The sequence below is a fragment of the Anolis carolinensis genome, chromosome 4 (genome assembly GCF_035594765.1).
Source record: "Anolis carolinensis isolate JA03-04 chromosome 4, rAnoCar3.1.pri, whole genome shotgun sequence".
Taxonomy (NCBI): domain Eukaryota; kingdom Metazoa; phylum Chordata; class Lepidosauria; order Squamata; family Dactyloidae; genus Anolis; species Anolis carolinensis.
Genome location: NC_085844.1, coordinates 149,201,456 through 149,222,577, shown reverse-complemented (window position 1 = coordinate 149,222,577; position 21,122 = coordinate 149,201,456). Strand labels below are relative to the sequence as shown.

Here is a 21,122-nt window from a genome sequence, read left to right as displayed (position 1 = left end):
CCCTCTGAAGCTGGAATTAAGCCCAGGAAGCCTAGTTCAGTGGAATGCTAAATAGTTCCCCACACATTGTGATAATAGTGAAGTCTGGAGTCAGTCATCGTAGCCGCAAAGACTGAACCTACTCAAGCAAACCTTACTTCTGTGTTGAATATTTCATTCACTTACCCAAATCTTTCTCTGAGGAGCTTAGTTTTTCCATGTACTGCAGTCTCTTTTTGAAGTACTTTGCAGGACCAGTGACAAAATTGCATAACTGACTTATAGAACATGCTTGGGATGTGTCTTCTTCACATTTGATGGTGGCTACTCTGACAAACATACAGCATATGCCTCTGCTAAGTGTGGGATGAATCAGCCACTTGATTCTAAGTATACCACTTTTTCTTTGATAAATGCTTTGCTGGACCTGGATCCGCACAATAAAGCACATGGTCCCACTGAAATTGGAATATACTAGAAGCACTGGAGGAAATCCGACAATTCATAGCTTGTCACTTGGAATTTTAGATCAAGCAGGCTTAATATTAGAGTGTTTCTGTTACCCTTTGCAGGCTTTGAGGGAGCTTATTCGACCTTACCATCTCACCATGAAGCTAATGGGAAAAGCCTTGCAGCAATCTTCACAGGAAAGTTTCCAAATGTCAAGTGTCATCTTTCCAGCTGCTAGATGAATGGGTAGCCACGAGGCATTTATTTGGGTGTGCAATCTCAGTAAAATCTGGTTGCTGTGGTGGCAATTACTATAATTTGGCTATTGCTTCACCAGTATTTGGACCACTTACAATTTGAGCCATTGGAAGCAGCATTATTTGGGGACAATTGTAATTTAGAGGCAGGTCAAGGCTTCAAAGTGTTTTCTTCCTGTAATTCTCTTAATCTTTTTTTATCTACATGTGTAACTTTCCTCTATATTGCTCTGACTATTGAAGCCTCTGTGATATAAGATATTATAGGCATGCACAAACACATACATATATACACATATAAAAAACTAAGTGTAACACTCTTGAGTCTGCAGAATGATTGACTGTTCATCTTGCCATCTTCAAGTTTTCACATTATTATTTTAGTTTATGATGTGCTGTTAGAATATATTTGCTGTACAGCAGTATGAAAACCACAGGTTATTTCTGGAAAATATTACCAATGACCACCAGTTGAATATCCCACTGCAAAATAGCATTGATATTTGAGAAAGGGCTAGATAGTTTATTCCCTTAACAAATGCCCACATATGTCTCATCTGATAAAAACTAGTCCTTAATAAAAATGCCTTTTAGCTTAGGTTTTGGATTTTTCTGCTGGCTCTGGAATCCCTTTAACCATTTTAATTTTTACATTTTAAAAAGAAAATAGTCTGAAATAAGTTACTTTCTTTCCAGAAAATTTACCTTCTTTTTTCCAGCACAAAATGTGCTTACCTGGAGCACTAGTGATTTGGGACATCACCCTTTCCTCATATCCTAAGGCAGGGTATTTTTGTTTTCTGAAGGCTTGATGTGAACACATCTGTATTGCTGCCCTTAAGCTTCCTGCCATGATCTGTGAAGGGTCTGGGGAAGTACTGATATGTCAGATACACTATAATGAACTCTTGCCCTTAGAACATTGCTTGTATTCAGAATCTGGGAACCCAGACAATATGGTTGATATCAAGTAGCATCTTTGGAGGAAGGCTATTGACTTCAGCTACAAAATGAAATTGTTGAGCAGACATGGCCAGGTAACATATGACTGATTTTTGTTGAATTTCCTGAACTATTCTTCATATAGAAGTAAAAGAGAACCATATGTTTGTTGTCTTCATTCCAATTCCAGTATGTCTCTTCCATATGTATGCATGGATAAATGCATTTTAGCATCTCTCCTTTGCCTTACTACTGTGACTCAAAGAGATCTTTGAACTGTGGATAGTAAGTGAAAAAAATAATTTTTAATAAAAAGAAGGAAAACAACATGGTATTTCATCTCCACTGTATATAACAATTGAGAAGCTTTAATTAACACCCCCTCCCCAAAAAAAAACCATGGCCAGTCTCTTTGACCACAAACTAAAGAACAGTTTTCTTATAAAGCAAAGTGTACCTTAAAACATGATTTTATTTCTAGACCAATCATACAGTCTCTCAGATCAATATTTATTTATTTATCGTGTCAGAAGCAAATTGATATAAATGTAGTTATAAGGAATTTAAAAAACACACAAAATTAAAAACTTGACAGTATACAGGATTTCCTTTGACCATAAGCTGGCCACTTGAAGTGCCTCTGATGTTGCAGTGAGAAGGTCCTCCACTGTGCATGTGGCAGGGCTCAGGCTGCATTGAGTAAATGGTCTGTGGTTTGCTCTTCTCCACACTCTCATGCCATGGGCTTCACTTTCTAGCCCCATTTCTTAAGATTGGCTCTGCATCTTGTGGTACCAGAGTGCAGTCTGTTCAGCACCTTCCATATTACCAGTCTTCTGTGTGCCCAGAGTTTCTTGTCCGGTATCAGCCATGGATTAAGATTCCGGGTTTTAACCTGCCACTTTTGAACTCTCACTTGCTGAGGTGTTCCTGTGAGCATCTCTGTAGATCTTAGGAAGTTGTTTCTTGATTTGAGGCATTGGCTTGCTGGCTGATACGATGGGCCAGAGATATCAATGCTTTGGTCCTTTCATTACAGGCTGCTACTTCCCGACGGATGTCAGATGGTGCAATACCGGCTAAGCGGTATAGTTTCCTCAGCAGTGTAGGACGTAGACAACCTGTGATGATGCGGCATGTTTCTTAAAGAGCCAGATCCACTGTTTTACATTGTAAGATGTATTCCACACTGGGCATGCGTTTTCAGCAGCTGAGTAGCAAACGCAGGGGCAGATGTCTTCACTGTATCTGGTTGTGATCCGCAGGTTGTGCCAGTCAGCTTTTTATGATATTATTTATAGCACCCACTTTTTGCTTGATAGTCAAGCAGTGTTTCTTGTAAGTCAGAGCACAGTCCAGAGTGACTCCCAGGTATTTGGTATGTTGCAATGCTCCAGTGAGATTCCTTCCCAGGTAATCCTCAGGGCTTGAGATGCTTGTCTGTTCTTAAGATGAAAAGAACATGTCTGTGTTTTAAATGGATTAGGAATCAGCTGGTTTTCTTTGTAATAAGCAGTAAGAGCACCTAAATCTTTGGAATGCTTCCGTTCAACCATTTCAAAGCTCTCTGCTTGAGCGGTGATGGCACCATTGTCAGCATAGATGAAACTCTCTGTCCCTTCCAGCAGTGGCTAGTCATTTGTGTAAATGTTAAACATTGATGGAAGCCTCCCAGCAGGATCATAACACATCCGGGCATCCCCTGGGTAATGTCTTTGTGAACAGCTGATTCTCTCACACCAGAAGCAACTTGCACTATCCCAGATCAGTTATTCTGTTTAAAGGATGAGCAGTTTAATAAAAATTGGCAATAAGGGACATGGTTTTTTGTTTTTGTTTTGTTTTTTGCAGATTTGGTGGGGGGGATGTTTCCTGAACTGTGGAAGTTGCCAACCCTCCTTTGGACACAGACACTTCCTTCTCAAAGGGTTTGGGACTTGGTTTATACAAAAGAACCAATGCAGTTCAGTGATGTAGGCATTGTCCTACAACAATGGAGATGAGAGTTCAAAACACTATTCAGCTATGGAAACCCAGACTCAGAGAAAGTAAAGGCCAACCCCTTCTGAACAAATATTGACAAAAAAGCCCCATGAAAAGTTTTCCTTAAGGTTATCATAAGCCAGAAGCAGTACAAAGACTCAAAGTAACAACAATATATTACAAACAGACAGACTCTTTTGGAAATTGTGAACACAGATGTCATCTTCCGCTGACCTAGGACATTCCTCTGAATACCTTGACATTTATTTTGGAAGTGAAGCAGTTATTTCACATCAGCAGGACATTCACATATGACTTTGGACAGAATTCAGCAGCCCCTCTAATACTATATGCCCTGCATTCTGTTACATTTTGGAATGGAAATCATAAAAAAACTATCACAAAACATAGATAAATAGTATTAAAGAATATAATTACAAAATGAAGATAGTGTTGGTAGTTATTATGGAAACATATATGGAATGGTGCTGAAAGTAGTATTACAGATACAGCACAACCATAAAAATACCAAAATTACATCAGAAAAAGAACATGGCAACATTACAAATAATGTATATATAGAGTAAACAAAGTTTATAACAATATGTAAACAAGCAAAGTCACATTTAAGCATTTTTTTCTTACTGTCTGTAAATTGTGACATTCTATTTAGTTTTGCATATATTCCTATTCATTTCTTATTTGCATTGATCTCTGACTGATAACTGTTGCTCATCAGAGTAGGAGCATATGGACAAATGGTCTGATTCTCCTCTTTCATCTATTCCCCAGCTGTGACTTTTTCACTCCCTTTCTTTTGTTCTCTCCATAGCCATCACACTGTTTTGGTGTCCCTGCTTGGACTCTCACTAACTTCTTTGAAGTAATATGAACTAATATGCTGTTGATCCCATTTCCATTTCTACCTCAAACATTAGCCTTATGCTGGTGAGCTGTGATAACAAATAACTATTTCTTCCATATGCCAGCTTTCAGCATTTTCTTTCTTAAAGTATTTACAAACAGGAAGTTAATAAATTAACTTTGGAAATGTTTCTTTCCAGTTCTGAGATTCTGCATATTTTATTTATCTGTTTTAAAACAGTGAGATATTTGGACCCTTAACAAATAATTCTGGGGTCAGCTACGCAGCTGGTACATATAAGCTCCAGTTGAGAATTCACCTTTGTATAGTTTTTGGAGCACTTGCTTAGCTTTACATTACATAAAAATGTTCTTTCTTGTTGTCACTCAGTAAATAAATAATGTAAAAGCCTTTATATCTGGCTTGCCAGAAGTTTTCTTCTCCTCCTCCTTATATGCAGTGCCACCTCTTTCAAATATTTCAGAGATAATATGAACATAAGTTATTGAAGGGGGAAATGATATTAATTCCTATCAAAAATGTACCAGTTTGCTTATTGTGCTTCCATAAGGTGAATAAGTGCATTTCTTAGAAAACATTCTTCTGCCACTTGAAAAATCTGGAGCCAGAGCATAATGTACTGCAATACAATACAATTTTAATTTGAATAGCAGCTTTCACAGAAAATGTATTCCTGACTGACTGTAAATAATGCAATTATGGAATTATATAATAAATAATAGATGAGGGAGAGCAATGCAAGTACAAGTAGGAAAGAATAGAAATCTTTCAGGGTGGGACTCAAAAAGGAAGTGGGTCGATGAGGTATAGATAAGTAGGGGAAATTGTGTTGCTGATATCAGAAGCTATTGAAGAAAGAAGAATACTAAAGGAATGTTCAAGTTTTTTTAAAAAAAGAATGTAAGAGGCAAATTTACCCAGAAAATCATTTAGTTTATTAGTAAGAACAATACGTAAAAAGTTGAGAGAAGTCGTTACAACTGCAGTGCAAACTTGTTCTATCTTAACTATCATAAGGTCAAGGGAAGAACAGTGAAATGGTAGAATAGGTTGTGGACTTTACTGTATGAAGGTGACAAACCACTACTGAAGTACAGGAGATTCTTGCTTATCCAACCTTCACTTATCTGGCCTTCCATCTTATCCAATGCCCCCACCCCCTTTTCCTCCAGCATTTCCCTTTTAGAAGTCATGTTTTTAGTTTATTTCTTTCTTGCCCATTTTGGCCAGTACCACTGTATGGACTCCGAAGGAGGAGCCAGAGCATAACGATTCTGCCTCTCCTTCCCCTCCCCTCCACGCACAGCAATGGTTCAGTCCAAGTTGGAAGGAAGGGCCGTGGCTACACGGAAGTTTGTAGGAAATATGGGAAGAGAAAAGAATGAATGTGGGCAGTTGTCTTGAGGATTTGTGTAAGTGTACTATCTACTTTTCATTACAATTCTTTATTTGTTGCTCTTTTTCAATCAGTGGTGAGTGAGTTCTCTCCTTGTGTCTGGAAAACCAAACAGAAGGAGAACTCACTCACCACTGATCTCTGCCAGGATAGAGATATGGACTTCAACTCCCAGAAGCCTCCATATTATCTGACATTTTCATTTATCCAATGTTCTGCCAGCCCATTTATGTCGGATATGTGAGACTCTACTGTACGTGATCTTTGGTGATGGTCCTTATCACACAATGCCATGTGAATCTCATTGCTGGTCTACCTCCTCCCTGCAGTAAACCGCCTCCTGCTATCGATGGGAAAACTTGTTGATAACTGCAAATCTGAATGTGTTCCCATCTCCTACCTGATGAAGCCATTCTACATGCCAGCACATAAGTTACATCAAGGGGTGGGATCCTACTTGTCTCTGTTCTCCCTTGCTATTCCCAAAGCAGTAATAGTTTTTAATTTTAAGTTTTATTTGATTTTTTAAAAAAATAACCATAGTTGGAATTGCAATATTTTTACATTATTTTTTAAAACCATGGTGCATCATTAGGGCAGTGTTGTGATGTAGGAGTGTGGGACCATAGATCAGTGAATTGGTGCAGTTGTGTGAATGCAGAGACGTTCAACAGTGCCAGGCAGTATATTGCTTCTATCAGTCATTATGTGACTTCATATGAGAAACTCCTGTATCACTTTAAACTTCTCAGAAGTTGGAAACAGTTGTACCTGTGTTGAGCAACAAAAAAGTATATAGGCAAGCAACCCTTAGGAGAAGTAACTCCTCTCTGAAGTAACCAAGTAAACTCTGAGCTTTTCTAGTACTCATTTCCTAAGTGGGTAACAAGCCAGGCTGGAATGGAATGAAACGAGATGGCGGAAATCCTAAACAATTATATTTATATTTCTACTGTTTTGATAAAGTATTTATGACAGTATTGAAAAGAGGAAGGAGAATGCTTGTAGTGATATGTTGTTGCAGGCATCACTTAAAAAACAATACCAACTTGCAATTTCTTTGCATGGTTAAACATAGCAGAGAGAAGTATACACAGCAGGTGACAAGAAATTCATTGGCCAACATCCCCCACATGAATGAATGGTAGGGTGGAATACATTCATTGAGAAAACAATAGAACTAATACTGAAGTAGAAGCTTGTAGATCTCCAAATATTTGAGTGAAATAATCAATGGTCTGATGACAATAGCTGTGGTTGTTCTACTGGTTACAGGAGTTGCAGTCCAACATTTGGTGGTCCAGTAGCTTCATACTCCAGAATTAGGAAGATGTGATTATCTTATTATTGTTCAATTGTTCTTTTAATGGTTGTGTGTCAGCCTGCATTCATTAATGTATAAAGAAAAACAGTGCAATATAGTAGTTTGACTGTTAGAGTGGAAGACCATAGTTCAAATCCATGGTCAAGCAAGTCATGAGAGCAATAATACAATAATGTACAATAATTAGTCTAACTTTTGCTGTATTTCTCTGACTTTCAGCTACATACTCATTTGATCTTGAGTTGTATATCAGACTTTGCTTTTTCTTTTCATCTCACTACTCATATTTTTGCATATTGTTGAATCCATCCCACATGGTCTGAGGCACATTTTTGCCAATTCTTCAACACTGCTTTTTTAACCATTCACATTTTCAAAATATGAACGAGTTTGGTGCATATTCTATTTCTCTGAAATACACGGTGAACCATGTGTGTGAATTTCTAGGGCAAAGTGTATTTTGACTTTTGGTGTGTCTTGGGACCTGTGAAATTGATTTTTTTCATTGGAAATCTCAGCTAGGATTAAAATTGTTTCCGTCACTGCATCTTTTAGACTTCTAACAAGCTTCTCAAGAAATCAGCCAATAAGGAATATGAATAGTTTGAGGTGCCTAAGTGTTCACAGGCCCACACGCGCTGGGCCTGTGACTGATTGTCTGTTATATAGGACGTACGCTTTACGCCCAGCGGGAAGCCAGGGTGCCTAAAGAAAGGGTGTTGAGGAATTCCTTGAAAAGATGGCCTTGAAGTCTTTTAAAGAAATAACAAAGTCTTTATTGACGAACAAATAATAAATCTTCAAGGAGTCTTGTCCCACAGGACAGGCGATTGGCTTTGAATAACTGTGGAAACCCTCTTATAACCCCTCCCAGGCTATCTCTTATCTGGGCCTAGCTAGTCTGGGACCCACTGCCAACTCCAAGTGCATCCGGTTGTTGAGTGGACCTACCAGCCAATGGCTTGCAGATGTTTCTGTGCTGTTGTTCTGTATCCCCGGACGGTCTTTATCCCTGGTATTCTTTAACCCTGGTGCCTTTTATCCCCGGTGGTCTTTAACCCTGGTGCTCTTTAACCCTGGTGTTCTGTATCCCCAGACGGTCTTGAAATATGAAGCTTTTTACGGGACGAGCTGGTCTACGTCCTATAGATGAGCTTCCTAAGTAAGACTAACTTAAAAATGGCTCCTTCCCTCCCAGAGCCCTGAACAAGGGGCGGAACCAAATTTAATGGTGATTGACAGGTGGCCTGTCCTATGAATGCAAACATTTGCAGCAATAAAGTAAAGTAGAAGGTTCTGGTACAGCTGTACCAGCACACTAAGCGTGGCTGCTTTTCTTCAAGGCAGCTTCAAGTATATTGAGACTGTTGTTGGGGGTAATGCCATAATTCTCTTTTTGGAACTCCAGGATTGTGGTATATCAGTTGCTGTTCCCTCACCTGGTTTTCTGGTCTGGTGAAGGAGACTGTCAGAGATCTTGGTATCTTCCTTTGAAACCCTGCAAGTTTCAATACATGCCTAGGGGAGTTAAATCTTAATTCTAATTATGACAAATTATCATAGGTCAGTAATGTTTTCAAGGAATAAGAAATCCTTATTATAATAATGATACATCTAATTTGGAAAAAACTGTTTTGAAGTGACTGCCTGGGGCAGGGGTCCCCAAGCTTTTTAAATGGGGCCAGTTCATGATCCCTCAGACCATTGGAGGGCCAGACTATAGTTTTTTTTAAACAACTGTGCACACTGCACATATCTTATTTTGAAGTAAAATGGGAAAAATACAGCCTCAATATTAATAATAATAATCATCATCATCATCATAAAAATAATAAAGAGGGTTGGAAGAGACCCCTTGGGTCATTTAGTCCAACCCCCTTCTGCATTTGTGCACCAAAAGCACAAGAAAGCACCCCTTAATAATTAATAATAAATTAAATAATAAGTAAAATACCTTTGTAAACACAAGCAAAGCTCCAACTCCAGGCAGGCACAGGGCGAGGAAGGAGGTGGGAAAGGCTTGTGCAGGGAGTGGGAGGAACCAGGAAAGGCTGCTAAGGCTTGTACAGGGAAAGGACGGAGGTGGGAAAGGTGGCGGTGGCATGCACCTTCCCCAGAGGAGAAGGAGGAAGCCACTGCTGTGGGCAGGGCTGTAGCTGGGGGGGGGGGGGTTAGGGGTTCAACCCCCCCCCCCCCAAATTTTCAGGTTAAAAAAAACCTGGTTTACTCATGAATTTTAACTGGTTAACCAACTCCCCATGCTAAGTCTATGAGATGCAAAAAAAATTAAGAGTCCCTCCAGAACTACAAGCACTATCTCAAGCAAATATTGACAGGTCTGTAGCCGGGGGGGGGGGGGGTGTAGGGGTTCTACCCCCTGAATATTTTTTTTTAAAAAACCCACTTTTTTTCTGGCTACGGCCCTGGCTGTGGGGGCTGAATAAATGCCTTCGAGGGGCCTCATGTGGCCTGTGGGCTGTAGTTTGGAGACCCCTGGCCTAGGGCGATAAAGACATTAGGCTGGAGGAAATAAAATACCTTTAGAAATGAAAAAAAAACAGAGTAGGAAAGTCTACATGCAGATTGCATGAAGCAACACAACTGTGTCAGAAAGCATAAAACAGATTACCTTGCCCTATTTGCTGGTTAAGTATTTTCCTGTGGGGCAAGAACCTAGGACAAAAAAAGGATATGTGTTCCTTCCTTTGGCCTGTATATCTTTATAAATTAATTGGAGAAATTGCTGAATGCAAATTCTTATGCACAAGTGTTAGATTTATACTTTTACACACTATTTCATTTCCTATTCATTTTTTGCTCTTGTTTGTTTTGTGTTATTAAGAATCTAGGAATCTGGCCAGGCTTTCATCATACAGATTAATTCTTATAGGAGCCTCTGATGGAATTTAATTTTATTGGAAATATTCTGTTGTAGAAGGAAGTAAAACTGGATTTTTTAAAACTTTGAGTGTAAGTGTAAAAAAAAAAGAACATTAAATAAGAAATTTAAGAGAATAAAATATTTTTAAAAGGGACAAAATCTATTTACAGCAGATTATGAGGGTAAAAGGCTGATGTGACATTTATCCAGCCTTGGTGGGTGACGCTGATCTTGATAGTCACTGAGTCTTTTTGAACCCTAGCTCTTACTATTCTGCGCTAATCCAATACTCATTCCCTCCAAAGCTTAATGCTGTGGAAATGTGTTCAGAAATTGGATACTGCTTTAGAGGTCCAGTTGCCATTGAGGAACTTATGTGTATGATATGGGGAGTCCTGCCTTCCTATAATGGTCAGGGAAGAAAAGTAGGTTATGAAACTAGAGAAAAGAAGGAGAAGCCCATTTCTGGTATAATATAGTTTGCTATAACATCCAAAAAGTCAAATAGGTTTTGTTTCACTAACTGCTTCACAGCCTTTCATATATGGTAGGTATGGGCAAACTCCACCCTGCAGGCCAAATCTGGCCTATTGGGCTTTTTTCTCTGGCCCACAGAGGGCTATGCATCACTCATAGAACACATACGCTGCTCTCTCTGGCTCTCCCAGTGTCAGCAGCAGCAAGGCAGGGCAGGGAGTGAAGGCAGGCAGCAGAGCAGCCAAAGGAGGGGAAGGGAAGAGGAAGAAGAAGAGGCCAGGGAGGTAGCAAGCACTGCCACCACTCCTGGACATTCCTTCTCTCTCCCCTCCCTTCTTCCCCTTCCTTATGCGCTTTCTCCCCATCCCTCCCGCCTCACACACTCTCTCTTCCTTGCTTCTCTTCTGCCTCATGCTCTTTCACCCTCCCTCCTGCCTTGTGCACACTCACTTGTTCTCTTTTGCCTCATGCCCTCTTACAAGGGCGCCATCAAAGCCCTCCCAACAAGTGGCCATCCAGCCTCTGCTTAAAGATCTGAGAATTGTAGTTTGGTGAGGCACTTGCACTCTTTGGCCTTGAAAAACTACAACTCCGAAGATTTGATTGCCTTGAGTAGTGGCAGTTAAAGTGGGGGCCAAACCCATAAATTCTCTCTCCCCCCCCCATACCAACCGCCACTATCCAACCCCCTCATCCCCACCCAGTGCTTGCTCCCTTCCCTCCCGGCCTGTCCTGTCCGTCAATTTTTTAAGCACAATGCGGCTCCAATGTGAATTTGTATTAATTGTATAAAATAAATCAATCCTCATATTATGTAGTTTTTTGGAGGAAGTAGGCTATGAATGACACCATAATTTGTTGTTGTTTATTTCTACAGTCTTTATATGATGTTGTGGTTCCTGATGTTCCTCAGCTGCCTCTTTTCTACACACCCATCGATTTAGTGGACATCAGTGTAGAAATGGCTGGACTCAAGTTTCCAAACCCTTTTGGCCTGGCTAGTGCCACCCCAACAACAAGTTCGCCCATGATCCGCAGAGCATTTGAAGCTGGATGGGGATTTGCACTAACCAAAACATTTTCCCTGGATAAGGTAATGTTTTCCTTACTTCTTTACCCTAGTGGTATGATTAAAATGACTTCTCAGTGTTGCCTTGCCTTTTCATAGCAGATTAATAGACTACAACACTGTTAGACCCCTCAAAGTCTTATAGTAAGAGTCCATTTTCCAATTCACAGCATTCATGTCAAATATAATGCTTCTGAATACAATAGGCCTTCAGGACCCACAGGGGTTTGGTTCCAGGATCTCCTGTGGATACCAAAATCTGTGGATGCTTGTGTCTCGTATTATCTAATGGTGTAATAAAATGGTCTTCTTTATATAAAATGGTAAAAAACTCAAACAAATGCTAGAGAGGGGCTGCAGATCTGTGAAATGGTGGGAGACTGCAGTAGGTTATATATATGCACACGAGTGTAATGCTTTGCACATGGAAAAATCAAGCTTTACTTTTTGGATTTCCCCCTGAAAAGATTTTGAACCATGGTGTTAATCCGTTCTTTCTAGCATTACAGGAATACATTGTGTGCTATCTAAGTGCAATATGCCCAGTTTATAAAATTGAACACTGATGTCAGCGGTACATATCTTTATCACACTTATGCAGATATATGTTTTTTCTTGATTGGCTTGAAGCTTCTTTGGTGGTTCATCTCAGTATGAACTGCCAACGTTGCTTTAAAATTTCACCGTGGGTAAGGCAGCTTATGCAACTTCTTTTTAGATTTTCCTCTTGTGTGGAGAATGACTTCACCAGCTTCAAATTCCTAATAAAACACATGATACTTGTGGAAAGTAAATGAGCACAAAGATAGATTATCTTACAGAGAGCATTAAACTGAAGTCAAAAGAAGGGATATATTCCAAGCCAGAACTGTTGAGAATGGGTGTTATTTGGTGGTGATGCTGGCCAAAGGATGCAAATACAAGAGACAAACTAGCTTCACATTAACCTTGTTTGGGGGGAAATGTTGTAATCCCCACCCTCAATAATTATATCGACATTTTACTGCAAAGTATTGTGCAGGGCATACCTAAACATAGTTTAGTATACCATGACAATGCAGTCATTCACTACCTTACTGAATTACTCCATATTGGTTTTTTTCACATCACTTGTACATTTGAGGAACTTATAACATTAGGAAATATTCTGTTTCTGAGACTGTTTGAGAACGATTTTAAATGGTTCTATCACATGGCATTTACCCCATCCCATCAATATTCTGTTGGAATCCATCTGTGAAGAATCACAGAAACTGATTATTTGCAGACAGGATTCTAATCATGTTTTCTGAAATACTATAGTTTCTTCTATTGCTGAAGCATTGTTTTTATGTGTGATCAGAAAATCAGTATGCAATAATATGACTTGCCATTTGGGGGGAGGGGCGTCTGGGGGCGGTGTCTCCTGATCACAGACTGTTTGTGATGGAAGCAGCCACAATTTCTATTTTGGACATTGAAGGGGAAAGATCTCTGGGATTACTGAAATCAGTAATTGCCACTTTACCTCATTATTCTTTTAAAATTTTCAACCATAATCTATGCAATTTCTTCTCTCTGTTGTATTTTAGTTGTCTTTTGATATCACAGAAAAACGGACAATGTAATTTTTTGATAGATTTCATTGCTTCCTTTCCTTAATTCCTTATAGTCCTACAAAAACCTCGTAAATTCATTCCTCTTTTAACATCACTTTGGCTCTGGGGTGGCTCCTTCCCATGTAAGGGCACCGTCCACATTAGCAATACAATCAGCAAAGATTTTAAAGTAATATCTGTCATGCCTTCTCAAAAGGAGCAGTAGTGCTGACAGGAGGCTTATTTGCTTCTGCATTGCTTTGAGTTCGGATTCATAAAACTGAATATTACTAACTGGTTAGCAACATCAGCAATAATTCCAGAAGTGGAGCCATGTCTACTGTAATAACTAACTTTGAAAAGTTAATTTGCAGATTTAATGCAAACAAGAAACCACAGGATTTTTTGTTTTGCATCAAGAGGTAGCGATGCTGGCAAACGTATTACTGCGCAGATGCAAAACATTTTTCAAATATTGCGAGAGTGCTAATTCAGGACTTGAAGCTATGTCGTGCACACTCTTAGAAAAAATTTAAAAGGTTGCAGAGTGATGTAGAGAGTCTTTTGAACAGATTGGGAGGAACCAGTCTTCATGGTGTGATGAGTCAAATCGCAGTATTTTCTAAGTGTAAGAATTGTAGTAATCAGATGTGATGGGAACAATATGCATCTCATCTTAATACAGTATGTATTCAGTCATAAAGAAATACAGGATGCATGCTGATTTAAACAAAGTATTTCCTAAAGCGATAAGTTCCCAGTCTAGTGCAGTCTAAACTCAGCAAAGATATATGTTATATACAGGACTGAACAGAAAGAAGAGAAAGCCTTTTTCTTCGAGTTAGTTTTTATTCTAAAGTGAGCAATTCCAATTTTGGGGGGAGTTGTTCTTTATTTTATTTTTCGTGTTCAGCTGGCCCAGTCTGAGTGTCTTTACGTCAGCTCTCAATATGTGTCTTCCCAAGCATGGAGTTACCCAGAAGGTTGTGTTATAATTGTTATCCAGCCAAAATTAATTCTGGATCACTGGAGCAGTCACTTCTTTAATTAAAGTGTTGTAACAGAAGCTAGTGCTGTCATGTTGCCAGTTATAAACCATATTTGCTAAGCCACTGACCTACAGTTCATATGTTCTGAACTCTCACACCACTGCACCTACCTCTGTTCTGCTTCATTCTCATTGCTTTGTCCAAAATGTGCCTTGTGCCATTTAGAGCTCTCTTTGCCTTTCACTCACATACATTTACAAGCCATTTTCCACAAGGCTCACCAGTATTGTGAACTGCAGAATTACAAATAGTAACATTTTGGTGGGGTGTTTCTGTGATTCCCTGTAACAACCAAAATATTAGGCACAGTTTTAGCATTAAGGTGTTTCCCTGTTTCCTTCCTTTATTTCCTCTCAGTAATTCCAACATTACTGAGAAATGACAGAAAGGCAGGATTATAGGCTTACAACATTGAAGAACTGGATCTGTGTGCATATGAAGTTCTCTTCCACTGTGCCGTCGCGCCTGGGGCTGTAAACTCTTAGTGAAAGAGGCATGGACATCTTTCCCCAGGGGATTGTTTCTTGCCCTCCTTTAGGGAAACTGGAACTCCCAAGGACCAAAACACTGTAGTTAACTCAAAAACTGGGTTTATTGTTCACAAAGGGGGTAAAAGAAAATATACATTACAGTCTTTGATTGTTTAAGTCCGTGGAGCCTTCTAGATCCCTCTTTCTCTGGCTGTGAATGCCGGAGCAAACTCAGCCTCAGTCCAATGACCTATATCTGAAGACAAGAGTCTTCCTCTGTTGCCAAAGGACTGATGTGAAGGCGCTTGAGACTCCTCAACGTTGTTCAGGTTGGCCCTGAACATGAAGTGTGAGTCCCAAGGGTAAGAACCTCAGAATTGGTGCTGAGAGGTAACTTTTAAAGGGCTTTTAGTGCCAAGTCTCTCTTTCACGTCCATCCGATAGAGAGCTTGCTGGTGGAATGAAAAGGAGGAAACACAGTCCTACTCCAGGAAGAGGTGGAGCCAAACAGTTTTGCTGAGTGAGCAATATAACAGGTACAAACAACATTGATTGACAGATATAAATAACCAATCCAACTACATTTACAGGGTAAGGGCAAAATCAGGCATGATACAACAATTCAAATCTTGAAACTTATAGTTTGACATATAGATGGCGCCACTCGCGCCGTCACATCCACCATGGAACAATGTAATAGATTTGGGACTGAGATTATACCAAAGGGAAACAGTCTTCTTCCCAAAATTAAGCTCACCAGAAAGATGATTACAGGACTTTGAATTATGCCAGAAAGGTCTGGCAGCCAGTGGGGCCTTTTGCTACAAAGGAGTTGTGTGCTCCTCCCAATTTAGAATCTGGCCACAGATATTTAGGCCAAATGATGTTACTTTTAAAAGGGAGCCCCACATAGGAAGCCTTACAGCAATCCAAATGGGACATTTCCAAGGCCTACAATATCACAGCCAGTTCCAACATCTCCAGATCAGCAAAGTTGTCACAGTAGTTTTAACTATGCAAATGCACTCCTAGTCACTGCTGAAACATGGGTCTCCAGGATCATGGCTCATTCCATTAATACCCACAATGTGCACATATGCATTTTCAGGGAGAGCTTAACCCACCTAATACAGGCTGAATCCCTATTCCCAGATCCTTTTTTCATCTGACAAAGAGCATCTTTGTCTTTTCTAAATTAAACTTCATATTATTCGCTCTCATCCTTAATCCATTATAGATGCATAGAAAATGCTTCCTTGCAATGAGATGGAAAAGGAATAATAGGGTTGGATGTCTTCATACAGTGGCGACACCTGGCCTCCAAACTCTCCAAGTGGGGACAACCTCTCCCAGGGATTTCATGTATATGCAAAACAGCATAGAAAACAAAACAGGACCTGAGCAATTCCATAAGCCAGTATCCAAGGAGACAATCAGGAATCCTCCAGGATTACCCTCTGTGTATATCCTTCCAGAAGGAACAGATCCACTATACAATTGCATCTCCAGGACCCATTCCAAAGAGCCAAATAAGAAAGATACAATGGCTGATGGTATCAAAAGCATGAAAGGCACCCAACAGAACCGACAAAGACAACTCTATCTGTATATTTCCTATTGTAGATCATTTTCCATGATGACCAATAGTGTTTCCATTCCATAATTAGGGCTGATACCAGACTGAAATGGATCTAGATATTCTGTTTAATTCAGGAACCCAAGGAACTGAGTAGTCAACATGCACTCTAGTAACTTGTCCAAAAATGGAACGCTGGAGATTGTTCTATCGTTATCTAGTATAGTATGTTCAACGAAAGATTTTCCTCAAAAAATGTTTTACAACACCCTTCTTGAGACGTGTTGGCATCCTGCCTTGTAAAGAGCCATTAATTACTTCCTTTATTCAACCAGTCCTGCTCTGGTCTGTTTTAAACAATATAGCAGGAGGCTGAAGAAATCAGCATTAGGCTTGGAGTAGGGAATAGGAAGTATTTGCTTATAACAACGAATTGTTGCTGCTATTGCAAATAACTCAGGGATTTCCCAGTACATTCAGGACTTTGTGAGAGTCTGCTACCATCATTTCTCTCACACACCATGTATTATGATAATGGATAGATCACAAATTCATAGATAATTAGCAACTCTCCAAATTAATATCAGATTGTTCTAAGAAATCATTTGTGTTAGGCCAAAGGTGACATATGAAAAATCAATAACGCAAATATAATCTATATATATAAAAGAGTGATGGCATCACGGCGACCGACAAAACAACAAAACTACAGGCCCCTCAACCTCGAAATTTGACAACAACACCCATCATCCACGCCTCTAGGTTGATACAACAAAAAGAAAAGAAAAATAAAGTCCTAATTAGAGGGAGAGGAATAATTGCTTTTATCCAATTGCTGCCAGTTAGAAGGCTAAGCTCCTCCAACTTGGTCTCCTAGCAACCCAATAAAAAATAATAAAAAACACTAAAAATAATTTAAAACACTAAAAGATTAATACAATAAAATACTATAATAACAGAAAATAACTAAAAATAATACAAGAAAATAATAAAATATAATAAATAAAAAGATAACTTACAATAAAATAAATTAAAAAATACAAATAACGTCAAATAAAAATTACACAACAATTTTTAACCAATACCACCACCACTTTGCCACAGCAACGCGTGGCCGGGCACAGCTAGTGTATATTATAGAAATGTGTGTGTATAGAAAAGGCAGTGTGACTTGTGGTTTGTGTGCTGGACCCTTGAAAATTGTGTTTTTAATCCTTATTCAGCCATGGAAACCAATCACCTTGGGCAAGTTTTATTCGTTCAGCCCTAGAGGCAGCCAGTGGCAAACTCTCTCAGAATTAATATTGCCAAGAAAATCCTATAATGTTGCCATAAGTTAAAAGTGACTTGAAATACAGGGTGTTTCAAGAAGATGGGAAATATACTACTTTGAAATTGGATCCATCATTTTAAAACATCTTCATATATATGCTTAATAATGCTATCTTTATTTCCATCTTCCTGTCTCTAGAATTAATAGCTAATATTTTGATATCTGAATCATATTTTGCCACACAAAGGTACAATTTTGAATACATAAAGGAGAAAATTAATATATGAAATAAAATTGACTTTAATTGAGTGAGTTTAAAGCTGTTTGTTCTGCATAACTCTTTAGTTTAGCTCTGTGTCTGAGAAAATATCTGGGGAAAATTGAATTCAGTATGTAATTGCACCTGTAAAATGGGCATACTGCTATTTATGAGTAATATTTCAGTGCATACTGTGCTATGAGTTAAAATGTAGACTGTCTTAAATTAACATCTGAAAACAAACTTTATGAAAGTGTATGTACATTGTATATTCTTTACCTCTGTGTATGTCTTATTTTAATAGAGGCAATGAGAATTATTAAATTATCCAACATTTTGTTTCACCCATGGATAGTTTTCTGTTCAAAATCTAAGCACAAAATATGCATATTATGGAAAGTTGTGTTTATTAGAGGAGATAATAATGCAAAAATCTCTAGATTTGGCAGATAGCTTCAATGAATGGGCAAGAAAGAGCTTATTCTAAATACAACATGACATAGAAGCACATTTCAACAAATTGGAATAGTTATGTCAACTAGGTTTGAAAGTTGAACTTTTGGACCTTGAAAAGGTTGGGGGGGGGGGCAGAAATAGCATATCAAAAGTTCCTGAAAATTGTGGGAACCTTTTGTTGTTATTTTTCAGAGCACAACATGAACTGCAACAGTTTGCAATAAAAACCTAGTTTCCAGTGTGCAGAGAAAATGGCAGAACTATTTTGTTGTGCAGCACTCCTGTCTACACATTCAGCTGGCTGGAAAAATATTTTTCTGCAGACTCCACAATTTGAATGTTGCTCACTTTTTCTTTCTTACCTTTTCTTCAGGCAAGGCTGCACAGTTCTCAGAAGAAAACTTTGCAGTTGTCAGGGCAAAATATGCAACTTTTGGGATACTCAGCACAGTTTCCCAACACAACAGGGAAAAATTCCCAAGTATCTCTAAGCTACAAGATAAAAACCTGTTTCATTGTTCCCAACGTCTGTTGTGATATGGAAAAAATGAAAGCTACCATCCCTACCCCATTTGAAATCTAGCTGGCAGAGGTGTGAGATTTCAAAGAGAATGTCTAATCATTTTAAGTCTTTTTTCTTTTTTTCTCTGCATAGCATAAGATTAATAAAAAGTGGGAAATGGTTTCATATTTTTATAGTTTTACACTACAAATTAATTTGTTATTTTGTTCAGTATCATAGGAGTTTGAGCACAAGAATAAACATAGAAAATATGGCAGAAATATTTGCTTTGATTTCAGCTGTTCCTTTCATCAGTAAAATTTAATTTTGATTAATCAGCGACATCTGTCTTTACTCTGCTGGTGACATGGATTGATTTGTGATGCTGTCGCTTTCAATAACTTACAGATACTGTTGTCTTTATTAAACATCACCAGCAGATATAAACACGTGGAGCAATTTCTTATTATAAATGGCTGAATCCAATTACTAATCCAAAATAGAGTAGCCCTCTTGCATCCACTGCTGATAGGAAAATTAATACTTCTGTAAATCTATTGATTCATTCAGTCTACTCTTTTTGAGACTAGCATTTGGAAAACTAGATTGTCAGATTTATTTTAAAAAATACAGTTGTTCAAGTATAATTCTAAAATACAGTTTGGTTTTTAAAAGTGTGTTACAATAAAGGTTTATCTTGTTCTCTTCCTCCAGTCTCAATGTTGGGATGAAAAAATATTGGAAAATAGCCACATACATGTTTACTATGTGTTTAGATACCTAGACTATCAAGAATTATAATACCTCAGGACATATTCTATGCAAACCTTGTATATGTCACTTTGTGTATAAAACAGCCTTTTCTGCAAAGAAAATATTATTTCTGATACGTTGTATTCAGAATAAGCTGTTTCTTGCACAGAAAATGCTCTAACCAGGAACATATGCAAAATTCTTGCTTGGTTGCTTTGTACAGAATGCAGCATCTTTTAAAATGCTGTATACAAAGAGAAAAGACTGTTTTCTGCACAAAACAACCACATGTTACTTTTCACAAACGGTACCTTGAATTCCTAATAGACTCTGAAAATTATGTATTTTTAAAAGACTTTCTTGTAGTAAGAGGAAAATTTATAAAATCATATGTTGTTTCCTTCCAGAATAAACTTTGTGAATATCACATCCCTAGCTAAGTACAAATAGAGATATACAGATATTTATTTCTCTTTTACATTAACTGGAGATTGTCTTGTTTGATCTGAACAAAATAGATGAAGCTGGTTTTTATCAACTATTATAATTGAGATTAACTAGAGTTCAAAGTTCAGATGACCCATTAAATTCCTGTTAATCTGGGAAACAAGGAAACAAACAAAAACTTCCTGTTTCCCTGTAGCTGAACTGGATTTGAGAATGGAAGAAAAATGCTTAAGCCTGAGGTTCTCTGGAGCTGACTGGCATAAAGATGAATTAGAATTTAATGTTATATCTGCATACAACCTCTGCCTACTGCAATGTTTTGTCATAGATTTAAATAAGAGTAAATCATGACTAAAATCCAGTTTCATTTAAAGTCATGAGTAATCTTCAAGCTTGGTGTATATATGTGTGTTCATGTAGCTAACATGACAGAGATGATAGTGTGGTGTATCTGCAGAAGTTGCTTGCCAATTAGAGCTTTCATTTGTGTGAATTAACGGATTGTGCTAAGAAATGACATTTCTCCATAATATTAGACACCCTGATTCATTCTACTACCAGTGGTGTTTCCATAGGGACCAATATGGGAGGCACATGCCTCTCTTCATAATTATACGTGCCAGAACTGAAGCACAATGCCTTGTATTGTCCCCTGTAATGTCAGTATTTTTACTGAATTGAACTTGCAGTGTAAAAGGCATATTTTTCTTTCTCTGATATCACAGCACGGTAATTTGCAATATACGAGTCACATTTTCCCTCCCTGTAAATGACTTGAAACAATATTAAAATGCAGAATATTTGATGCCTTTTCATACAGTGAAGTTTGTTCTGTAGAGTTTTGTTAGAGTATGAAATATTAATACTTTACAATTCACTTGTGATGATGAAGTACAATTTGCCTAGCTTGCATATAATAGAGTAAGTATATGCTTACCAAGGGAGTTGCATGAGAATTACAGCCCTAGCTTGAACATCTGCTTGAAATTTTATTATCCTGTCCTACTGACAGTGTTTCCCTTGTTGTTTTTCTAGACTGACAGGTGAATATTGCACAGATTATTTATTTATTTCCCATAAATACATTTAAGCAAATGTTGCTTCATTCTTTTGTTT

At 38.3% G+C, this 21,122-nt stretch overlaps 1 protein-coding gene across 4 annotated transcripts in view; it reads left to right on the top strand.

The window, feature by feature from the left end:
* Positions 1-21,122, top strand: part of dpyd (dihydropyrimidine dehydrogenase) — a 668,284-nt gene that overhangs the window by 343,091 nt on the left and 304,071 nt on the right. For all 4 annotated transcript variants that reach the window (XM_062977979.1, XM_008109224.3, XM_003220086.4 and 1 more), the window contains one exon: positions 11,453-11,668. In XM_062977979.1, the coding sequence (XP_062834049.1) occupies positions 11,453-11,668 (216 nt within the window). The remainder of the gene's footprint in view (positions 1-11,452; positions 11,669-21,122) is intronic.